At 36.5% G+C, this 20,584-nt stretch overlaps 1 protein-coding gene across 5 annotated transcripts; it reads right to left on the bottom strand.

Moving 5' to 3' along the window:
- Positions 1–7,574: 7,574 nt before the first annotated feature.
- LOC112502509 lies at positions 7,575–18,593 on the bottom strand. 5 transcript variants are annotated; one of them, XM_025106453.1, is made up of 11 exons: positions 16,388–18,593; positions 14,555–16,189; positions 13,247–13,442; positions 12,995–13,145; positions 12,785–12,884; positions 12,493–12,567; positions 9,725–9,809; positions 9,306–9,576; positions 9,151–9,193; positions 8,972–9,075; positions 7,575–8,269 (listed from the first exon to the last, which is right to left on the bottom strand). In XM_025106453.1, the coding sequence occupies exons 1-11, from the start codon at positions 18,543–18,545 to the stop codon at positions 7,841–7,843; spliced, it is 5,247 nt and encodes a 1,748-aa protein (XP_024962221.1). In that variant the 5' UTR covers positions 18,546–18,593; the 3' UTR covers positions 7,575–7,840. The 5 variants fall into 5 exon arrangements, with proteins under 5 accessions (XP_024962221.1, XP_024962217.1, XP_024962218.1 ...); XM_025106449.1 differs by having other exon boundaries at positions 14,555–18,593; XM_025106450.1 differs by having other exon boundaries at positions 12,995–13,142; positions 14,555–18,593.
- Between the last annotated feature and the right edge of the window lie 1,991 nt (positions 18,594–20,584).

The raw sequence follows: 20,584 nt of genomic DNA, 5'->3' as shown, positions 1-20,584 counted from the left end.
GGGTTGTGACAAGAATTGGTCTGGGCTTTGCCTTTTTCAATATTAGTCTCGAAAGAATTGAGAACTAATAGATTTCATGGTATGTCCGGATTTTTAGAGGTTAGAACAGGATTCTGTTGATCTTTTAATCCTGACACAACTCTCATCAATTCTTTTGACTCACAACAACTACCCCTCTCATTTTCATTTTAAGCTCTGCACACAAACCTATTTTGAATTTAAGCTCACTCAGATATGGTTGTCCTCATTGGTAGGTTTGTCGGTTCTGACATTCCATTGAGGTATTTTTGTGAAGCACTCAATCCCTCCTAAAATGATAGGATAAGCTCATATGATCACAAATGGTTGATCAAAATATATTTGCTATGAAGCACAAATGATCATGTAAAACTGATCAAAAATTAACAATCAAGGAGTGACGTTCAATACAGATTATTCAACGAATGTGAGAGAAATGAATAAAGATCTGTAAGTACAAGTTTACAGATTCTGATAACCAAAGAATAATGAAATATATATCAATCAAAGTAAAAAAATATCAGAAAACAACTTTGATTACAAACGAGTGTATTATCACCGAATATGATTTTCATATAAGAGACGTGATAATAACGGTTTGAAGAATAGCTGAAACGGGTATTAGAATTGTGTACGATGAGAAATTACGTAAGTAAAATCTCAGGAAATATCTGCTCAGAAAATGTACTCGTTTCATAAATCAATTCAAAATTTCCAAAAAGAACAATTATTAAAAAAAATTCCAGAGACTCCCCCTAGAAAATAGATTTTAGTAGTATTTCATTTCAGCTCAAAATAATAATAAAAATGAAAACATTTTGGCTCGGGTTCTGAACTGTGTTGTTCAGAAGCCATAATCATTTCAGTGCGGGTCCTGAACTGATGTATTCAGAAACCATAAACATTTCAGCGCGGGTCTTGAACTGATTTATTCAGAAACCTCAATTGGACAGATTACAAACTCCCCTGCATTAGTGCATCGAAGTCATGATTTTCTGATCAGCGCAGTAATGACACACCTGCAAAATCAGATCAAACAGATTTTGGTACCCAGACGAACTTGGGTCCTTCTTTGTTAGTATTAGGTTGGGGTATATTGTAACTACCAAACCATCTATTTTTGTTAGATGTTTTCTTTTTAGCACTTTTAATAGGTTGGGCAGATATACCGTAGGATCCATACCAGTTGTTATCATACTTGTTAAAATTGTTCCAGCTCTTCTGATAGTTGTAGTCTCCATACCACCTGTTGTACCTTTTCTTGTTGACAAATTCAGTGGTTTTGTATGTGGAGCACATGATTCTTCTCTTGCTAAATTGATTAGATCATTAGTGGTTCTCACAATGCAAGGAAGAACATGGTTAGTAACAACAGAGTTACGAGATGAAACATAATCAGCTTTATTAACCCAAACATTTTTAACTTTTGAAGAATAATTGGGTGATCCAATGACATACCCTTGATAGTACTGATTTGAAGAGCGAGAATTTTTCTTAGAAACAGTTGATTTAGGACTGCTTGAATAACTGTTAGATTTAGAACGGTCATAAAAGCTGGTTTTACACTGTGATGGAGAACCAAAGTCTTTTACTTTCTTTAATAATTGGTCTCTTTCATCAGCAACTAAATCATACTTCTTTTTAAGCTCAATTCTCATGTTCAATTCAGTTTCAAGTCCTGTTTTAAGACCAGACAATTTATTTGAAGTATCCAGAAGTTTACCTTCTAACTCCTTCTTCAGCTTCTCAAATATTTTCCTTTCTTTATCAAACTCATGTCTCTCTTCATCTGAGCTGCTCTTTTCATTCTCAGAAGCAATGTCGAGCCATTTCTTCTTTTCTACAAGCTCTTTGGCAATTACTGCATATTTCTTAGCAGTGTTTTTCTTTTCAAGGGCAAACAATTTCTTTTCTTCATCCAAAGCTTTCTGCTTTTGAGCAATGCAGTCCAATAATTCAAGATTCTTGCTCAGACATTCTTCTCTAATTTCTTTCTTCTCTTTATCAATCTTGGCTCGTTCCAAGATGATAAGTTGTTCAAAATCAGAGATTTGATTTAACAACATTTTAGCATTCAGCTCCAATGAGTTAATCTTATCCTCAAAAGATATACGTTCAGTACTAAATCGTTTCTCCACTTTAATCATTCTCTTCTTCTCATTCTCCATTTCTTTCCTTTCAGCACTTAAAAACTTCTCAGCTTCTAAGACTTTATCCCTTTCTTGATCCAGTAATTTCTTTAAATCAAACAATTCATTCTCAGATTTATGCAGTTTCTCTATGAGTTCTTCAGTCTGTTTATTTTTCTTTTCAGAAGAGTTCCTCTCAGCATTCAGTTCATTTTGAACTTCTTGGAGTTTATTAAACAAACCTTTATTTGATTTACTCCAAGTTTTCAACTCTTCATCTGTATCTTTTCTAATAGAATCCACAGTTTCCTCAAGTTTTTTAACCTTATTCATGAAGTCTTCTTCAACTTGTTCCATAGCATCTTTATGCTCCCTTCGCAAATCTTTAACAAGTTCTTCATTCGCATGATTTTCATAAAACATTTTCAGATATTTATCTTTATACTCATTCACTCTCTTATCCAATTCACAAAACTTTTCATCAGTCAAATCCCTCTTTTCAGCTTCATGTAATTTCACAATTAATTCTTCAATTTGTTTGTTCACTCTTACACTTTCTTGTGAATCAGAAGCATTATTCATTAATTCATTCAACTTTTCTTGCAACACCTTCTTGTCTTCCTTCTCTCTTTCATTATAATCAGTTAAAAGTATAGTCCAAGATTTGTTCTTGTTAAGCTCTAAAGTCAGTTTATCATGTTTCTTTTTGAGTTCTCTGTATTTTCTCTCGTAAAAAGCTGTCATTTAAAAAAATCAAAGATTGATCAATGAATCTATGCGGTATTGAAATCAGATACAGAAAATCACAATCTAAAGATATTCTTCAGATAAAATCAATAGACACAAAAAAAATCTCAGAGAATTCAAAAACTGTTCAGATATTATAAAAACAGTGAAAAATGGTTAAAATCAGTAAAAAACAGTCAAAAACTGTTAAAAACTATCAAAAACTATTTAAAACAGTCAAAAACTGTTAAAACTAATCAAAACAGTTCACACGACACAACACAGTTCAAAATCATCTCAAAACTCAGATATTTGGTTAAAACAGATAAAAACATGAAATCCAGATAAAACTGATAAAATTTGAGAAAATGTGAAAACTGAAAGATTGGTTTAAAAAAATCAAGTTTTAGCAAATTTGACTCAAAAATCGGTTGAAACTTGAAATTATCTAAGCGTAAACCAAATCCGGACAAGTGTGATCGAGGTTGCTAAGTCCGCACAAAGCTGTGTGCGAGGAAATGATGCTCGCGACCAAGTGGTTACCGAGAAGGATGGTAATCCGAACACAAGGTTGAGCGAGTTAGAGGCTAATCCAGTCAAGCCTGTGACCGAGGAATTACACGAGAAATGTTGGTTGCTGGCCTAGTGATGAACGGAGAAGCCAAGCTCGAACAAGGCTACGTCCGGGGATTGGCTAAATCGGACAGAGTAGTGACTGAGGAATGATGCGGGAAAACTCAAGTCACGATCAAGTCAGAATCCGGGTAACTTGAGCGATGATGACTAAATCGGGTGTGCCATTGTCCGAGTTATATCAAATACGGACAGGGCTATGAGCGATGACCTTGAATCCGGACACACCTATATGCGATTTAGCTTGAATACGGACAAGTCCTTGAACGATGTAGTCCTAATACGGATGCTGCTATGCACGAGGTAAACCTAAATCGGCTAAGTCTTGTGCATTGTAGACTAAGTTTGGTCAATGAGGTGTGTGATTTAAACTTGAACTATCTGGCTAAGTCATGAAATCGATCACCTTGTTAAACGATGATGAGCAAAGATAGTGAATCCGACTAGAACTATGATCGATTTATACCAAAACCTCCTAACCCTTGAGCGATTTAAACCAAGAATCCGATCAAACAATGTCAAAAACACAAAAACACCATCTTTTTCACAAAAATTTGAAACCAAACTTGGCTTTTTGAGAACTTTTTCAAGAACACAAAAACTTTTTAAAATCACTAATTTGAGCAAATCTCAAAAATGATCGATCAAATCACAAAACTTTGTGAATAACAAAGATTCACTAAACAATTACACACACTGATCATCATTTTAACATCAAAACAAGAAAATTTAAAAGTTTTACGAATCAAAGTCTTAAAAATTGAAGAACACTTTTAAGAACACAAGATGAACAGAAGTGAAATTTTCCAGAAAATCTTCAAAGTATGATTTCTTCCACTGAAATCACTACATTCCAACTCTAATACCAATTGTGAGTCCCATAATACGATCAATCTTCAAATATCATCATGAATCAATGGCAAACATCATATGAATATTAAGAACACTTGAGAGGAAAAGTCAACTGGTCAAACTTATATAAAACTCTCAAAGTTTACGTATGAGTTACAATTAAGCTCCTCTTCTACAAAATTCACTACAAGACAAAACCTATTTATAGGTCAAACAATAAAAGCACTAGTCAAAGTCAAACAAGACTTATAAAGTCAAACTTACTAAAAATATAATTATAAACTTTCGAGACGAGTACAATTTAACACTAAAATTCAATCCCAACATATCATCCAGGCAAGGCTAATGTGGTAGCTGACGCATTAAACCGTAAAGAAAAGAGCGGTACAATTAAAGTTATAGCATTAAGAGCTGAGTTATTACCAAGCATTCACGAAGAACTGCAAAAGTCCCAAGGTGAAACTGTGAGAGAAGATAGGATCAAACAAGAACGACTTGGTGGGGTGTTGACTGAATTAGTAAAAGACAGTCAAGAATTATTGTGTTTCCAGAACAGAGTTTAGGTACCGTGCTATGGTAATCTCAAGGAACGAATTGTAAGTGAAGCTCACAAATCTTGTTTTTTCGTTCACCTGGGTACAAATAAAATGTTTCTAATGGTGGTCGGGCATGAAGAATGATATAGCAAGGCATGTGTAATCAGTGTATGACATGCATGCAAGTGTAAATAGAGCATCAACGACCCTACGGTAAGTTGCAATCGTTAGAAATTCCGATTTGAAAATGGGATCACATTACTATAGATTTCATAACCAAATTACCTAGAACGTCGAAGGGTTTTGATGCTATATGGGTTATTGTGGATCGATTATCTAAATCTGCTCATTTCTTACCGATTAAGAATCATATTTTATGGACTAGCTAGCGAAGCTATATATTGATGAAGTGGTAACACGTCATGGTCTTCCATTATCGATTATTTCTGATCGAGACAGTCGATTCACGTCTATGTTTTGGAAGAGCTTCCAAAGAGAAATGGGTTCACAAATAAAGTTGAGTACGATTTATCATCCACAGACGGATAGGCAAAGTGAACGAACAATTCAGACGCTCGAAGACATGCTTCAGGCATGTGTTATTGACTTTGGAGGATCGTGGGATAGTCATTCGCCTTTTGATTGAGTTCGTCTATAAAAACAGTTATCACTCAAGTATTCAAGCGGCACCTTTTGGAAGTATTGTACAGGCGAAAATGTTGAACATCGTTGTGTTGGAACGAAGTGGGCGAGAAACAATTGGTTGGACCTTATATAGTTCAGTTAACAACAGATAAGATTAATCAGATTCGTGAACGAATGAAAGTAACCCAGGATTGACAGAAAAGTTACGCTGATAAACGTCGTAAGCCGATTGAGTTTCAAATTGATGATAAAGTGGTGTTGAAAGTATCACCCTGGAAAGGGGTTGTTCATTTTGGAAATAAGGGTAAGTTTCGTCCAAGGTATATTGGACCGTTTTCCATCCTTGAATGGGTTGGATAAGTGGCTTATAAACTAGAGCTTCCTATGGAATTAAGTGGTATTTATAACCCTTTTCATGTGTCAAACCTAAGGAAGTGTCTAGCAAACCCATAAATAGTCGTGCCTCTACCAGAAATCAAAATCGATGAAAAGTTGTGTTTTGAAGAGACCCCCGAAGCCATTTCAGATTTCAAAGTAAAAACACTAAGAAATAAAGAGATCAGATTAGTGAAGGTTCAGTAATGTTGTCATAAAGGACCAGAAGCCACCTAGGAACCTGAGTCTGAGATGCGAGTAAAATATCCACATTTTTTTACTTAGTGGAATTCCAGGACGGAATTCCTCTAAGGAGAGGATATTGTAATGATTGGTGTTAAATTATAGTTGGTCAGGTTTTGAAAATATTTAGCAATGGAAAGTTCAAGGATAAGAGGTGGTATCTATTGGAAGTAGAGGGACTAATGATGAAAACTCTGTTCACCTCCTTGTAATGAATTAGTTTTGGTCCAATAAGTTATTGTGAATGAATGGAAAACATGTGAAGGGGAGGGGTGCATGTCCATGCACCGCCTCAAAACTCCCCTTCCTTCTTTGGTAATATTTCTCTACTTCTATATATAGCAAGCGTTAAGCAATGAGGTAAGGTTTTTGAACTTTGGAGAACTTTAGCAAATTGGTGATCAAAGGAAAGAAGGCAGAAACATTCAACAAGATCTTAAACAAATGTGAGTTTTAAAATGTTTTGGTAAATATATAACACTTTATGGTAGTATATGTATTCAAATTCTGTTATATTCATTATGGTACAAAGTATGGTCTGGTAAGGACCTTTATCGTTCAAAGTGTTACCTAGTGAAACTCTTATCGCTTAAGGCATCAACCGATAAGACCTTCATCGCTCAAAGCTTCATTTGATAAAGATCCTCATCGGTCAAAGTATTGTCTGGATTGACCCTCACCGATCAAAGTGTTGTCCGGATTGACTCTCATCGCTCACAGTGTTGTTCGATAAGAATGTTTTTGAACGATAGATGAAATGGCGGTGTAACCGCGATTGATGAAATGGTCGTGTAATCGCGATAAATATTTGGTAATTTTTATCGTTAAAAAATTTAGGTCTAAACTGTATTAGAGTATTACAACAAATTTTATTTACAGAAGAAATTTTCACTCATTAGACCTTTTGGCTAACCTTCAGTTGTTGTAATAATTTATTTTGCAGGAATCCTTAAAAAATAAAGGCAAGGAAAAGATGTGACAAAATCATAGAAGAAAGTTTTTGTTATAACCAAAATTTTGTTAATTCAGACTTTTAGGTTATTTTATTATTTTATGTAAACAGATTTGAAATATTTGTAAATATTGAAACCTGAAATATAATATAGCATAAATTTTATTCCTTAATACTTTTGTACGTGGTTTCAATTATTTTCCCAAGCCCTAAAAGAAACTAATATTTTAAACCAATTAGGCTTTTAATTTAAAGCAAACAACGGTTCCATGTCTAGTTTAAAAAAGAAAAAAAAAAACAAGAAGCAATCTCAGATCCCGATTTTAATATAAAGGCTTCAAAAATCAAATATTCTTGAATACACATGTCATCGTGAAGAAAGAGCGAGTGTAAGGTATTCAAGTCCAGCTACACCACTATATTCTCCAAGGCTCCCAGCCAGTAAAAGTTCATGCACGTATAACCTGGTTCAAATATCCATTTACTAACAGCAAAAAGAGACAGATTTCAGATGAAAAATATATGATTAATGCGTCCATTGATCAACAAAACAAGATTCTATTTCCTATCACACTACTAAAGTACATAACTAAGACCCAAGAAAACAAAAACAAAAACAAAAAAAAGGTGTTAAGGGGGATTATCTTCTTTTCTGGGCTCAAGAAACCAGACGAAAGAGAACGTTATGTACCCAAAAGATTAGGCAAGATGTCACAATAGGTGCTACCAAATCATGGCTCACCCAAATTCTTACTCATAATTCGAATGGGTTTAGTTATCTCATCATATCCACAATCTGATGGCTCACTGCTTAAAGTTGTTGCTTCTTCGTTACTAAAACCTAAGCTGATATATTCAGCAAATTTTCCTTCTCGACACAAATCACCATCGTCGTCGTCGTCATCATTGATATTGATGATATCATCATCATCCTTTATCAAATGAGATATCGTGATTGCCTCCCCAACCCCAACCCCAATAGAACCGAAGTAGCGACCCCTGGAATTCTTCTGCTGCTGGTGTTGTTCCATTGAATGTTGTTTCCTCTTCAGCCCCCCAATGTTCCGGTTTCTAGGATGGTGAAGCTTGCATTTTGTACCTTGTGAACATGCGCCTGTTGCTTCAAATACTGGGCATGCATATGTGTGCTTCTTTCGACACTGCAAGTTAGAGATGTGATCCAATTTACACAATTAAGTATTAGTGGGTTGTGTGCATGTGATCGATTTATGGTTTCTCCATTCTAGTGCAAAAATTTACCACCCTTGAAAACAAAGTGTCTCTAATCTGACGAGCTAAAATCACAGATCAGCCAATGGGAGAAACAATCCCCATACTGGATGTTTTCTGACTTCTGAGTGCAGGTTTTGGGGTTGCTATATGCCATTGACCCTATCCCCAAATTGTTGACCACAAGTACAATGTCATACACAAAAATGGTAGCTATGGCTTTCAGATAAGAGACGGAAGTTCATAAATTATAAATTTGGGAACCATGTTAACAAGTTAAAAGTACTTGGATCAGGCATGACAACAAACTCTCCTTGATAGTATAGACTGCCATGGTTACACCACTAAAAGTAAGCTTTTGAAACTACACATGGTCTAAACTATATTTACCACATATGTTCGATTACAGTTTTTGTTCATTTAGCTTTATGTTATTATTTTCGAGGAGAGCTGTGCTAAAAGGTATAAACGGTTTAAGAATAACTGGAACTCATGTATCTAAAATATCAACGCATTCCTAAGTTCCAATCTCCAGATTCCCAGCCCCATCTCAATTTGAAAAAAAAAAATTCATAAAATGAAATCATAGTCAGTAATATAAGACACATCAACGATGTCAACTCCATCACTACCTCATTGCCATCTGCACAATAACCCTTGAGAAAGCCTTCACAAATAGAGGCAGCTGAGTTCACATTTACATGTCTATAAGGGCAATGTTCGTTTGAGCACAATCCTGCCACAAAATAAGTTTAGAATTTTGATCTCAGTGACTATAAGTGAAAGTTCACAAGTACACAGCAAAACCCACCTTGCAAAAAATAAGAACAATCTTGCATCCTTTCGGGAATGACCTGGAAAGGGAAACATTATCAAAGCTAAAAATGTAAATAAGAAATAAATTCCATAAGATGGATATGAAGTCGATACAAAACAGAGTATTTGCAGACCAAATGCGTAATACACCTTATGAGTTAACTTGCAGTCTGGATTGGAGCATGAACCATTCAAAAACTTGGTGCAGACTGAAATTTTGGATGAATCATGGATGTATTGACATTTCCCATCATCCTTGTTGCATTTACCAAACCTTGTAAAAAATTGACAATACTTTTTCTTTTTAGCCAACCGTGATCTGGCTGTGTGCAAGCTCCATCGAACTTTCTCATTAGCAAAGATGCGTGTTCGCCTCTTTGGATTTCTAACCAGCTGGTTACCATTTCCAATCCGTACGTATCTGCCATTGATAGAACCATATCATTAAAGGTTTCAAGCATCTATGATAATTACGCCCTACAAATCTACTCAAGCAGAATGTTTTTGCAACCAACTTGATATGATTCTCAGCTTAAAGAAGAATACATCCTGCATAAAAAGTCACATACTCATCATGGCCAATCAACAATCTCTTTGGGACGTAAGACCTCCTGATCTCTTCTTTTGACTGCATGGAAGTTGAAGGTTTCTCATCTGCACATGAAATGAGTTTAATACAGAGTCAATCTTCAGAGAGTAAAATATGAAACCCTTGTAGAAGTATTCTGTTAGAGTATGCATTCAAGATTGCTGCTTAGATTTCACTAGTAAGAAAAAGGCTTGTTGCTGGTATCAACCAAAACAACAGTTTTGGTTTTGGGAGAGATGATTGGCCTCTTGAAAGATAACCAACCAATTCATTTAAGTTTACCGTCAATTTAATCCAGTAAAAAGCACCGGTCATATCATACTGTCTAACCCATTCCATAAGTCATGTTACTAACTAACAGAACTTTAAAGATGGCTTTTAGACCATAACAATAAAAAATGGTACATTAAATGAATGCAAGTACCAAAACTAATATGTAAATACTCTCATCCATTTAGCACAATTGTAATTTTTCTTAGACAATATAAGATGTCATAGCATTTCTAAGTTCAACATTTCAATATTGAAACAATACCATAAATAAAGAAAGAAAAAACGTGTAAGATGACTATCAAGTGCGAAAAACTGAGAATCATAACTGGGATTAGTCAAACAAACACATACCGATAAAGATCAGTTCAAGAACTGATTGGATATTATGCAGCAGCCCCCACAATTCATTTCCTAGTTTTATGTAGGGGTGTTCATCTAAACTACCAGCACCGCGGCAATGTGTGGTACTTTAGAACTTTCACGGTGCAGTTTGCATTGTTAATGAAACCGCATTGTAGTAGGGTTTGAGGTTCTGAATCATCAAACCGCGGTTCAAAAGGCATTGCATAATTTTAAATATATATCATATATACATAATCATTTATCAAATGAAAATAGTTGATACATTATTAATTATTTATTAATTTTTAAGTTTTAGGTTACAGATTCCTTATTTGAGTTATTTTCTTATCTTTTACCAAAACATCATGGTTGAATTTATTTTGATGTTAATTTTTCAACGGTATTTGGATTAATCACTGAACTTTTAAGTTTGTGTTACACTATTTTCAATTACGCATTTCGTACATATTGGAACTTGTTATCGTATCGAATATGAAAACGTCCTCGTTGAATTTATTTTGAATTTTGTGATTTTATAATTACTGGAATGAAGTGTGTTAAATACAAACCGCATAAACCACAACACAACGCAAATTGAAGCATACATGGTGCAGTTTGCGGTTTGGGAAAATCTTCAAACCGCATATGCATTGCGGTTTGTGGTTTGACCTTAAACCGCACCAAATCATCGTGAAAACCCCTATTTTTATGTTTCTCATTAATCTTCGTTTGCCTTGAGATCACACATCAAATTTTTTATGCACAAATCACCTTGACATTATGAATAAATATTGACAACTGTAGATCATAGGGATATGAATCAAAAAGCAAGAATTTTTCATCTTCTAAACAAATTAGCGAACATGTGTCTTTAGAAAGTGGCATATTATAGCCTACAAAATATATGTTTGCCTCATCATCCTAACAAGGCGAAAATTTCTAAACAGACTGTCAATTTATGTAGCACCAATGCTCTAGTTCTAAAGCTTTTCAGTCATGGCTTGGACAAGTCAACATATCATATACATATGTATTTATGAAGGCATATGTGCATATACACACACATAAAAATATATATTATACATACATGTGTAAAGTCAGGTTCAAACGAGAACAGTAACTAGATAAGAGAATAAGAAAACGACCGAATCACATGTGATTTTACACTAAAAGCACGTATAAAACCACATGTGATTCATACGACTTTGACCCTGAACCGCGCAAGTGAAAATAGTGATTTGGCCACGTCGCCACACACCCTTTTGTCGACCATTAATGTAAAACCACATGTGATTTTGCACGTGATTTGGCCAGTTTCATATTCTGTTATTTAGTTATTGTTCTCGTTTGAACCTCCCTCCATGTGTGTATGCATACATAAACATGCACATTAAAAGTTTGGCTTAAAGTTTATGCTACAACTCACCAAGAAAAAGTTTTTAATAATAAGAAGATTTGCTTGGATAGTTTACTTCGATATTGCTATTTTTACAGTAATGGATGAAGGTCTTTAACAATATAATAGAATTTTAATAATAATGATAAGAAATTTACTTGGATGGTTATTTAGTGTTGCCGAAAATTGTGCTGTAACACAGGAAGTTGGAAGATAATCATGAATAGGTTATTGGTAATTACTTGTACTGGTAGGAGTTTCTATGTAAATTTCGGAACTAGAAAATAAGAAATATTAATGTAAAGACTCCTAGCAGGCAGTGGTAGGCCTTATCTCTGTCCTACCCAAAACATTTGATCCCGTGAAAACAATCCAGATATGTTCCTGCTCCTTTCTCTTCAGCACAGGTTTGCCAACCAGCCACAGTTGTAACATCAGGTTGCATATCTCCAAAAAAATGAAGATTTCTAGCATTCAAATTACCTAAAGTTGCATAGAAGACATAATGTTGCCCCGCTAGGTCGTCTAGCTATTAGTCATACTCACCTAAGTCTAGAAACCACGTGAGGCAAATCATTGGGTGACATACAAGTCCTGTATATTGAGAAGTAATATCACATTAAAGTCATCACACCAAAATCAATTAATTACCATCTGCACTGCTAGATCCATCAAAAGCATGGAGGCAATCAACAAGATATCAATCAGGGATAATATATTAACCAGAACTGGACCACCTGAAATCCTTTGAAGTGTCCTCCTTGAAGGATCCATTCTGTATCTGACCAAGCCAATACGAAATATGCGATCTCCTGCAAATAATCAAAATTTTAGAATGTGTTTTGCCACACAATAATACAGGTTACAAACTATAGCTATCTTCATCATAAGCCCAAATTAAAGTAGCAAGTCAGAAGCAAAAGTATCAACTCCACAAAAGTTCAAACAGAGAACTCAAACATCCATCTGCCACACTAGAATTGTATTCTGGCCTATGAGGGTGCGTCAGCTTATAATGACATGACTTACTCGACATATTATTCCTACTCTTTGTTTCAGCAGTGGTACAAGCAGTACCATGCTGCTCTCTCCTTTTCTTCTCAGCTGCTGCAACTGCAAGTGTAGCTTCCTAAAATAAAAGGACATATGTACAGTCAACTAACCACCATAGCTATGTTATTGAGATCGGCAATATGTGTGTACAGGAATACATAGAGAAATTTTTACATCTGTACAGACCTCATTAGCTCTTTTGGAGTTCCTTTCTATGGATTTTGACCATTTTAAACTGGAGCCACCAACACTTAATAACTTGGACATGCGGAGAGAAAATCCATGCTTTGACCTTGTGTATATCGTCTCTCTCTTTCTTGAAAGCAGCAACTTGCTACTGGAAGAACAGTCAAGCAGTGATTTCTCAGACAGAAACCAAAAACGTCAACTTGGAAGCCAAGTGAAATGCAAAATAAACCTGATGGAATGCTGCAATACCTGATTGAAGATGACGAGCTATTACTGGGTATAGAAGCTGAGGTATTCATCACATTTCCCAAGTATCTTGATCTTTTCCATGGGAATAGATGGGGCCTCAGCTTCTGACGTAATGAGACACCATCTTTTCCCAATGACTGAGAACCAAGTGTCCAGACTGAAGGGTATCTCAAATGTTTATACTTCTTAGATATACCTGCAAATACAAAAAAGGAAAGAAAAAAAATTTACATTTCTCTGGTTCTTCCAGGGAAAATACAGACCACATATAAACAATTAAGCCTAAAAACTTCAATAATGAAGTGATGTTTGCAAAAGCTACAAATCAGCACCAACAATCAAAGGCACTGCTGCATACAAATAAGTTATTTACATTTCCATAATAATAAAAGCAATAGCAGATGCTACATACAAAGACAAAGAAAACAACTAAATGCCAAACACATACTCATGAATGAGACAACCTGTAAGGATACACTCACTTGTTACAGATTTTTTAGGGGATTGTGTACCACATTAGCAAAAACCTTGGGCCCATACCAGTGTCTCTAAGTTTTGTCTCCTAAAACTCAAAAATAGTGGGGATTAACATAGATTAATTTTCATTTTTATGGGGTTGATTCAATTAATCTATTTTGTTGAGCATTGCCTAGGACTCCTGGTACTACATCTGCCTTTCTTTCCCTCTATCTATCAAGTAAAATAAAAAAAAGGTGATAAGACAGCAGCTACGCTCACTGGATTTAAGAGGTTGAGAAACAAAGTCTTTTTACATAATCTTTCCTTGCAAATTACTAATAGCTTGTTTTTGTGACTCAAGCCTATGACCTTCCCATCACGAAGAAGTGATTACACAGTAGCTCCACGGTTAGCCCAACCCAACAAGTGAACTCTCAATTCATTTAAATGTCAAAAGACCTAGATGAAGAAGAAGAGACTAGGTTTCCTACAAGAAAATTTGATGTGTCGTACAGATCTGGTCGGCTATAGAACTTTGAACACTAAACAAGACAATGGCAAACCCATCTTCTAAGAGCCCTTGTGAATGTTTACAAGCCAAGTGAAGTCCTATAACGCAAGAATAAGATCATGTTCCGTTGCATCAAGATACAAGAAAATTTTAATCTCTTTTCAAGCAAGATCTCACAGAACGCTAAGAAAAAATATGGAGCTTTTACTCGTTTGAATTGCTATAGATTCATGTAACTTCTTAATCATAGTGTAGAGGTAGAACGTTATTATATGTAAAAATAATTGAAAGAATGATGGCAAATATAGAGTACAAATGGTTCAGTTCCGAAGACAAACCTTTACCAGACTGTCGCTTAACATTTGTCTTTGAAACCTTTTGCACATCTGTGTTTACTAAGTCATCTTCCACCCATGTCCTAATAAGCTGATTTTTTCTCCTCTTATAGTAGCCATCAGATGATGATGCTTGGGTCTTATCTAAGTCCTGAATAGATTGGTCGCTATTGGATGTTGCAACCAGCTGGTTCGATTTCCGCTTCACATACTGTATCTTCTTTGGTGCAGTTCCTTCATCTAGTGTCTTCTGGCTTTCAGAATTGCTGGATGTACCATTTTGATCTTCAGAAGCCCTGGACGATTTATGATACTGGGATACCTTTTGCACAGCAAAATTTCCTTCAACAGGAGATGCCGCTTCCTCACAATTACCTTTCATGAGCTGATGTTCAAGTGGTAAAGTTGGCAAATCCCTCGAGTGTATTGTTGTGCAATCCGGTAATTTGGTGCCTCCTGATAGTGGAGGCGTTTTGGGCCTCACGACTGGAGTACTAGACCCACCGAGTGTTGAGTTAGTACTACGAACTTTACTTCCTGATCCAGCACTATTTCTTGTCTCAATTGGGCCTGAAGGATTTAATTGATAGAGGGAAGATCTTGAAGCACGGGGGACACTAGAAATGGCAGTCACAGGAGCGCCTTTCCTTACGAGAGTATTGCCACTACGGATATAAGAGTTCTGACCCATTCCAATTTGCTTGGGTGGTGGAGGAACACAGATTGATGAAGACTTTGTCGAGGAAGAGGCAAAATTGCTAGTAGATCGATGCCAGGTTCGGGGCTTTGCAATGTTCTTTGCAGGGTTATTGATCCTTGAATTAGTTAAGACTGGAGATGAATGACCTGCAAAAACTCTAGGGACTGCAGATATGGAACTTAGTTTCTTCATTGGCAAATTGGATCCCTGCATTTTCATATTGAAGCTCGAAGTCTTAACACTGCTACCCTGGTATGTAGATGAGGCTGTCTTGGTGTTGGCCAAAAAACCAGTTACTTCCAAATGATTCGATTTTATATTAGTTCTAGAATTCTCTATCAAAGACTCCGGACGATTTAACAAACTACCATCCTTAGATACAGACTTTTCACAAATATTGCCATCATCCTTAGGGAAACTCAAATTAGACATAGCTTGATTTGTTGATTTGCGAATCAAACTGCGGAAGCCTGAGGAACTGGAAACCTTTTGGGATGTAACAGTACTGGTTAGCATATCAGGCATAGATTCGCCTGATTTATCATTTGAGTCGGTAACAATCGCACCAGTGCCATCAACACACGCTGAAAGGATACTCGACGAGGGTTGTAAATCATCCTTCGGAATCAGGTAAGTTCTATCTGTACTAGGCTCCCAATTGTCAGGTCTTAGTGTCTGAACTGGTGAAGAAATCAACGTTACCATCTCACTAACTCCATCTTTATCAGACGAAATCTCCTCGTGCGTAATACTTGGGGCTGCACCTGCATTAAGTACGGCAGCTACTACATCCTCATGTTTCTCACCTGGAGTTGGCAAATTGAATTGAATTTCCAAATCTTTCATATTTTTCTTGGCAACATAAATATGACTTTCACCAGAACAAAGAATTGCACCATCTCTTGTCTCATTGAAGCATGTTTGCTTGCTAGCATCACCTGCAATACAACGTTCAGGAATGATGTCCTTCACATTTTTCTGGAAAGAAACATTAAGAATTGAGGTGGCACCAGAACTCGGGTTACACCCATCAGTTTTGGGTGTACCCTCAAGCAATGGGAATTCCTCATCCTTTCTAGATACATCATCAAAACCTTGTCCAGCACCATTTTCTGAGAGTACAGTAATAATCTTACCTGAACAAGGATCTAACAAGTTCATATCAGCACTAGCACTCATTTCTGGCATCTTGACAGATACATTGCACAAACTATAAGAAATATTGGCATCATCAAAACTAGCATACGATTCAGTGGGCCATTTTTGTATCTCGATTTGATCATGCCCCAATGAAGCAGAAATGTCAGTGCCATCCAGTGGCACCATAACATCCGTAGATACCTTTTGAGCATCATTCTCAGGTTCCAGTGGAACTTCATTTTGACTGGGCTGCTGGCTAAGATCTTTCACCAGACCATCATTTATTGTAGATACCTTCCGTTTAGTTAGAGTATTGTTTTCAGTAGGATCATCACCACAGCTCTTTGTATCATGAAGGTTCGGATTACTAGGGTCTGACAAGGAACTTAAATTCTCAACTTCTGAATCTTTCTCTGAAACCATAGCCTGGGGAGATTCATCCACTTTACTGGCAATTAATTCATCTAGAGGAGGAAATGGAACAACGCCCCGAATATGTGCACTTGGACTATTCTTAAAGTCTCCCCCCTTGACAGAATTGTCTTCTTTCTCTCCAAGCTGAAAATTAAATGCATGAGAACCAAGATTCATGCGTTTCCTTTTCTTCCTAAGCCTAAAGGACAGAGGTCCATCAGATCCTCCACTGCCACCAGCCTGATCTAAAACTGGGCCTGAGAAAGAACCATCTGCACCATTTCTCGAAGAATCATCGACAGCATCAGAACAAGGCAGAGAACTGAAATCACCCACTCGTACAGCATTATAGGCAGAATCTTTATCCCTTAGCTGCTTCGGAGCCTTTTCAGAACTAAGAGGGCATTCTAACCCATAGGAAGAGCTTCCAGATCTTGTTGAACGTTCACCGAATTTTGTTAATGGTGAATCAAACTCGGTGGCTCTCTTAATCTTTCTATTCCTAGGTTGTGAGTAATTATTCTCAAACACTGGACTTGAGGGCGTTACAACAGCCTTAGCAACTAGTCCATTGGGTTTAAAAGACACGTCAAGCTCTACAGGGCTTCGTTCTCTGCCTCCCTCCACCCTTTGATCCAAATACAAACTAGAATCTTTACCAGTATGATCTCTATCTTTATCTTTACCCCTAAAATTACTACTACCAGATTCAACCAAGTAAGCTTTAGAGAAATGTTGATCATGGCTTCTGTTCCTATAAGTATTGTTTGGTTTGCCTATCCTAAGTAAAACACTCTTCTTTTGTACTTGCTTAAACTCTTCTCTACCTTCCCTAACCCTATTGAACTTACTGGACTCATACTCATAATCCCGTGACTGCTCTCTAGCAGACACAAATGAGACCCCCTCATTGCCCCCATGACCAAATTCGTTCTTCTTCCCCTTCATAGCATGGACCCATCTAGGATCTTCATCGCCATGACCATCCCAAGTTCTCTCGCTTTCCAACACAGTCATATAACAAGGCTCATACGTTTCAACAAAATCCTCCGAATTTCTTAAACTAGAACCAGTAGCTTTATCCATATCCATAACCGAACGGGCAGATGCATAACGAACAGTATTGCGACCATGATGGTCATCACTATTGGGACCGCCTCGGAAAACTTGTTGTTCCTGTGTAACAATGTTATTAATATCCCTACTAGCATATCCATCAACGATAGTATCATCTCTATACCTACTAGAAGGGATAACACGTTCCAAAACATGAGGTTTATAATAATTTTCAGATGGGGAGTTAGGAGAATACAAGCGGTGATGGCGATCAACGGGTAAAATCGGATTGCGATGAGGCCGTTCCGGCAGAATCCTATGCGGATCCGACCAAGAATCGGTTCGGTAATCAAATCTATGGGGATGATTGGAAAACCTAGGTGGTGGCGGGGAAGAGCGGGGGTGATTGAGATACGAGGGGTTTTGGGCATCAAGAAAGGTGAAGTGGGATTGGTGAGGGTTGTAAGACGGTGGTGGAGGGGGCACAGGAACCGGAGGTGGTGGTGGTGGTGGTGGAGGGAGGGAATGGTACGAAAGGGGTGGAGGAGGAGGGAGACGAGGTGGCGGCAGAAGGTGGTTGTGATGAGGGTAAAGACTAGGGCTGTCATCTGAGAAATTCTTTGGAGGTGGTGGAGGAACGTACCTGTTGTGATGGTGGTGATGGTGGAACGACGGGAACTCCATCGGGATACAGCGTGTACGTTGTTTGCAGCGTTTGACCTTTCAGGTTCGGTGATCCGCGTTTCTTTTTTTGGATAGCTATCAAGGGGGCAAATTTAAAAGCGTTTTGTTATGCATTATCTACAATGTTTCATTCTCCTCCCTCTAAAAATAACATTTGACCAATGACCAAAAAATTACATTGGCTATTGCTCTCGCTATCAGCATCGGTTAAATTATGTTTTTTTATAAAAAATATTTCATAAATTAGATTATTTTATAGGATAAACATGTCATTGTCAAAATAACGTAATGTTAAAGATAAATATAAAATATTAAAGTTATTTATGAAATAAATATTATTTTCATGTTTATAGTGATCTTTATGTAATCTCTCTATTTAAATGGCTTTTGAGCAATGAGAATTCATAACTTTTATTTTCTACAATTTAGTCTTTTTTATACGTTATCAGCATGTACACTCTACGAAGATTATCAAATACACACCAAACCTAAATCATTGTTCTACTATGAGATAATCAAGCATTTTGCTCGTTTATGCTACTAATTTGTCAATTAAATCGGATATGGTCTCGGTTCTTTTACCTTTGGTACACTAATAAATGTTGATACCTTGATGAGCTGATTAAAATTTTGTTATTGCTCATCCATGGTTTTAGTTTTGAACATATGCTTAACAAACAATCTTACGTTAATACTAAGAGCACTTAGGATCTTTGAAGAACAAAGTAAAGAAGGCACAAAGGTTCTTGCACAAAATAGACTTAAAGAGAGGATAAGAGTAAGGAAGAAGAAGATAGCAATGGTAGTGAAAAACAAAGTCTTCTCAACTATTTATACCATGTGCATTTAATGCATGTAGCAGGTATAATCCACGTGTCAGAAATAGAGTGGCTCACGGGTACTTCTTATCAAAAGCTAAGAAAACTTTGGCCGCTAATGAACAGTTGTTGGGTGGATCTCGAAAGATATGAAAGATCTCCCTCCAAGACCTCCCCAAAAAGTAAACTTAATGTGACTGATTTCCCTTATTTTGCAATCAGTTTTGCAACAGCATCAGCTACTCTAGCTAATTGTCCAGTAACGCAGATCTTATCGTACCTTCAGTTAGATTGAAGCACGGGGAAGTTGACTTGTGTATATGAGGATAAGGAAAAAAAACTTGACAAGCAAGATTCTGAATCAGCTAGGGAGAGATCTTTGAGGACTTGTTTAGATGTCGTTGATCACTAAAATAAAGTTTCACATTTCTTCAGATACGGTGTATCATTGAATGCCACTTTAGATCATCTATATCGTTATCTTCAACTACTTCTTTGACATCACTGAAGTTTCTTTGAAGTAAGTCTTGTCTTAGAAGAAAATTTGAATTCAAAAACAATTTTAATAATTAGTGAACACTAAATAGACTCAGTTTCTGGTGTGCCTTCAGATAGAACTTAACATAGAAAATTTAACCCTAAGTATATAGGGTCATCATCAAATCACTGAGAGGGGTTAAGATAAACAAGTTCCAGTCATTTGATGATGACAAAGCAACATAAAGAAATTGCTAAGTAACAGAGAAACGAAATGAAACTCATATATACAGTGTCCCATTTAGTGTTTTCAAGGATCTTTTCAACATTGAAAAGGAATAAAGTACTTCATATAAATCTCTGTTCAATTCGGGAAGTTTCGAAACCTGAACTTCTATACTAATCAGGCAAATCATCAAAAGTTACCAAATCAGGTATAGAAGAACCTACTATATCTCGTCATCATTTTAGCTTTATTCAAATCTTCCTATCAAAAGCATTTCTAGGATGATTGGAAGTGTCACAATAAGTCAACAGGAAGACCAAATGCTCCACTAGAAGATAGACAACTCTCAAGATCTCTAAAACCTCATATCACCATTTACGTCAAAGAAAAAGATGCCATGAACTGGTTTGAAAAGAACATCTTTAGGTATCTGAGTGCGATCAAGAGGAAGAGAGATGTTCAATATGGAGAGGTCGGGAATAGAAGGCTTGGAGAGGATTTCATCCAAAGAAAACTTG

The sequence above is a fragment of the Cynara cardunculus genome, unplaced genomic scaffold (assembly GCF_001531365.2).
Source record: "Cynara cardunculus var. scolymus isolate 2C unplaced genomic scaffold, CcrdV1 Un_Scaffold_1522, whole genome shotgun sequence".
NCBI classification, from domain to species: Eukaryota; Viridiplantae; Streptophyta; class Magnoliopsida; order Asterales; family Asteraceae; genus Cynara; species Cynara cardunculus.
Note: the sequence above shows the minus strand (reverse complement) of the source record. Positions and strands in the feature narration are given on the sequence as shown.

Coding starts and splice junctions, on each gene's coding strand:
- LOC112502509 (XM_025106449.1), bottom strand. CDS start 18,545: ATGGAGTTCCCGTCGTTCCACCATCACCACCATCACAACAGGTACGTT. Junction 9,194..9,305: donor ACTGCAAGTTAACTCATAAG/GTGTATTACGCA, acceptor TTCCCTTTCCAG/GTCATTCCCGAAAGGATGCA. Junction 9,076..9,150: donor TTGTTCTTATTTTTTGCAAG/GTGGGTTTTGCT, acceptor ATTTTGTGGCAG/GATTGTGCTCAAACGAACAT.